This window comes from Triplophysa rosa, unplaced genomic scaffold, assembly GCF_024868665.1.
Source record: "Triplophysa rosa unplaced genomic scaffold, Trosa_1v2 scaffold567, whole genome shotgun sequence".
NCBI classification, from domain to species: domain Eukaryota; kingdom Metazoa; phylum Chordata; class Actinopteri; order Cypriniformes; family Nemacheilidae; genus Triplophysa; species Triplophysa rosa.
In genome coordinates, this window is record NW_026634580.1 from 7010 (window position 1) to 9711 (window position 2702).

General features: G+C 41.3%; 1 protein-coding gene across 1 annotated transcript in view; it reads right to left on the reverse strand.

Annotated features, from left to right (window-relative positions):
- The window catches only part of LOC130551039 (sodium-dependent neutral amino acid transporter B(0)AT1-like), a gene marked incomplete at its 5' end in the record, with an annotated part of 7058 nt that extends 4361 nt beyond the window's left edge, over positions 1–2697 (reverse strand). Inside the window, 5 exons of the mRNA XM_057328590.1 lie at positions 3–110; positions 180–361; positions 477–614; positions 985–1125; positions 2610–2697. Of these exons, the coding sequence (XP_057184573.1) occupies positions 3–110; positions 180–361; positions 477–614; positions 985–1125; positions 2610–2697 (657 nt within the window). The remainder of the gene's footprint in view (positions 1–2; positions 111–179; positions 362–476; positions 615–984; positions 1126–2609) is intronic.
- Positions 2698–2702: the final 5 nt, after the last annotated feature.

The window sequence follows — 2702 nt, forward strand, 5'->3', positions numbered from 1 at the left end:
TCTGGAGTGAAGAGGAAGAGGATTCCGTTCTGAGATCCTTTAAGAGTCAACGCTCTGATCAGGAAGACGGTGAGGACGGCGTACGGTAACGTGGAAGTGATGTACACGGCCTGGACAGAGCAGGATCAGAGTTCAGCCGTGAGGAAGATTTCATCATACGAAGGTCATGTGTTTCTTACCTTTCCTGTTGTCTCGATGCCTCTGATACAGCAGACGTACAGCACGGTCCAAGCACACAGCGAACACAACACCAGCCACCACTGCAGACCACCCGAGTCCTCGATCGACGCCGAGCTGTTCAGAGTCTGTCTGTACCAGAAATAATCCACCGCTGAGCTGCCGGAACATTCTGATTCCAGACCTGCAGAGAGACTCAGAACATCATCCATAGACATCCCTACAGTATGCATACTACAACAGCCATGAACATAATGACAGACCCTTGTCATCAGAACATGATTTTGACACGTATGTACCGGTTCCGTTGGCATTGACAGGACACTGACTCCAGGGCAGCGGGTGCTGAAGAGAGTTGAAGAAGTACCACATGACCCAGGCCATGATGGTGTTATAGTACACCCCCACCAGAAACGACACCAACATAGCCGAGATGCCTGAAAACACATCACCACCACATCTATTCAATGATCTTAAAGGTTTCATATCGGAGTAAAGTCTCATCTGTGTCTCAGATGTTTCGAAATCTGACAGATGTGTCTTTCATCAGAGTTTCAGAAGAGATGTCAACAGTGTGAGCTCAGATTTGTCTCGTCTGCCATCAAAAGTCAATATTATTGAAGATCTCAGTGTGAACTCAAACATTTCTCATCAAATTGACTCAGATGATTTCTGAACTCTTCATGTGTTTACACAATTACATTTTAAGAGAAACATCTGAGACTTAAGTCGATGCTTTAATGAAACACAACGGTCATCGAATCTCTTGAGCTGTGATAGAGAAACCTGTGAGCAATAATGGCTCACCCACTCCGGCTAAATAAGGGTTAATGGCGGTCCAGACTCCAACGCTGCCCTTCCTGAGTCTCTGACCGATGGCAAACTCCAGATGAAGAAGAGGAATTCCCTCCAGCACCAGAAGAATCAGGAACGGAATCATAAAAGCTCCTGAAACAGGTGAGAAGAAACAGTTTCATCCAATTAATGACAAACGATGACAGTGATTTTGATATCTGGTAATATATTTTGTTAAAGCAATGAAATGTATATGTGATTTGAAGGATAACATCTACTCTCTATTAAAGGATCCTCATCCTCATTAAATGAAGCCCCGACAGAAGATGAAGTGTTGTGTGTTTTGTGCTGTGTCATGTGATGTCAGCACAGTTTTGTGTTTTATGGCTTTATCTCCACATGTGCGGTCATCTTATCAAAGTTCTGAGACGCCCGAGCTGAAAGTCCGCACGTGGATATGAGCAGCTGACATTCAGATGATGCAGGTGTATTCACCTTCACCTGTCCTATCTGACAGATAAACCCTTAGAAACATCTCGTTGCTCAGCGACGCTTCTTTCATAACTCGATGGACCTCAGATGTGTTGCATTATTAGATTGTTTTTCCCCGGTAGAAATGGAAAGAAATTGATTGTTAAGTGGGAAATTTGATCAGCGTTTTAAAAACTTGAGTTCTTTTTTTAAATTATTTTATGCACAATAAATGACTGAGTTATGATCATGAGAAACATCCCGTAAAAAAACAGATAAAGTACAGGCAGAAAATGACCAGTACATTTTCCTTTATTCTACGGACATTTCCGTTAATGCTAAAATGCAATTTAATGCAGTGCAAAATGTGAAATACAGGTAAAACAACTGTAAAAATTAATTCCTTCATATTAATACAGTATATTGTGCCCTATTTTTACTGATTTTTTATGGAGTGCTGTTAGGAGAAACGGTTAAGAAATTAAATCCAAATTCAGTTTTTTCTTTCTTATAGGAGGTCACATGAACTGATCCAGTATTTGTGTTTCTGGATCAGATTTTGTGTAATAACTCGGTTTAATGGTTTTGTGTAAACTGAAAGGAAGCTTTATCAAACACATGAAGAGATGTTTATTGCTCTTCCTAATGGAAATGTTCTTCCGCTTTTGATGTCTTGATAAGCTTGTGCTGTTTGAATCGGTCAGTTTAGGGCTCATTACCGCGGGACACACCTGGTTTTTGAATGAATGTTTAACTGTAATTGTTTTAAGTGGTCATAAGGAGCCCATCAGATGCCGTGTGAGGTTTTATGACGGTGGACTCTCAGCGGGTGTGTTATACACATACACATACAAATCAAACACAACACGCGTCACACTCATCAACTCTGTGTGTCATTTCACTATTTTTACTCTGATTTACAGCAGCCGTCTTCATTTTTCCATCTTTATGTCATTTCAAACCTGTCTAGAAGATCTTTTGAAAAACACTGGAGACAGACTCACTAACAGATTTACAAGCACATCAGGGTGAATAAATGATGACGGATGGTTTTTATGTTTCTCTTTAACCGTGACTTGACCATCCACATCATTTTGAGGTTCAATAATTCATCATACAGTATGTCTGTCATGGGTGAAGTGTTCTCAAGTAGTGTAGTGTCTTACCTCCTCCGTGACTCTGACACAGGTACGGGAATCTCCAGACGTTCCCCAGACCCACACAGAAGCCCACACAGGTCAGCATGTATTGAGTTTTAT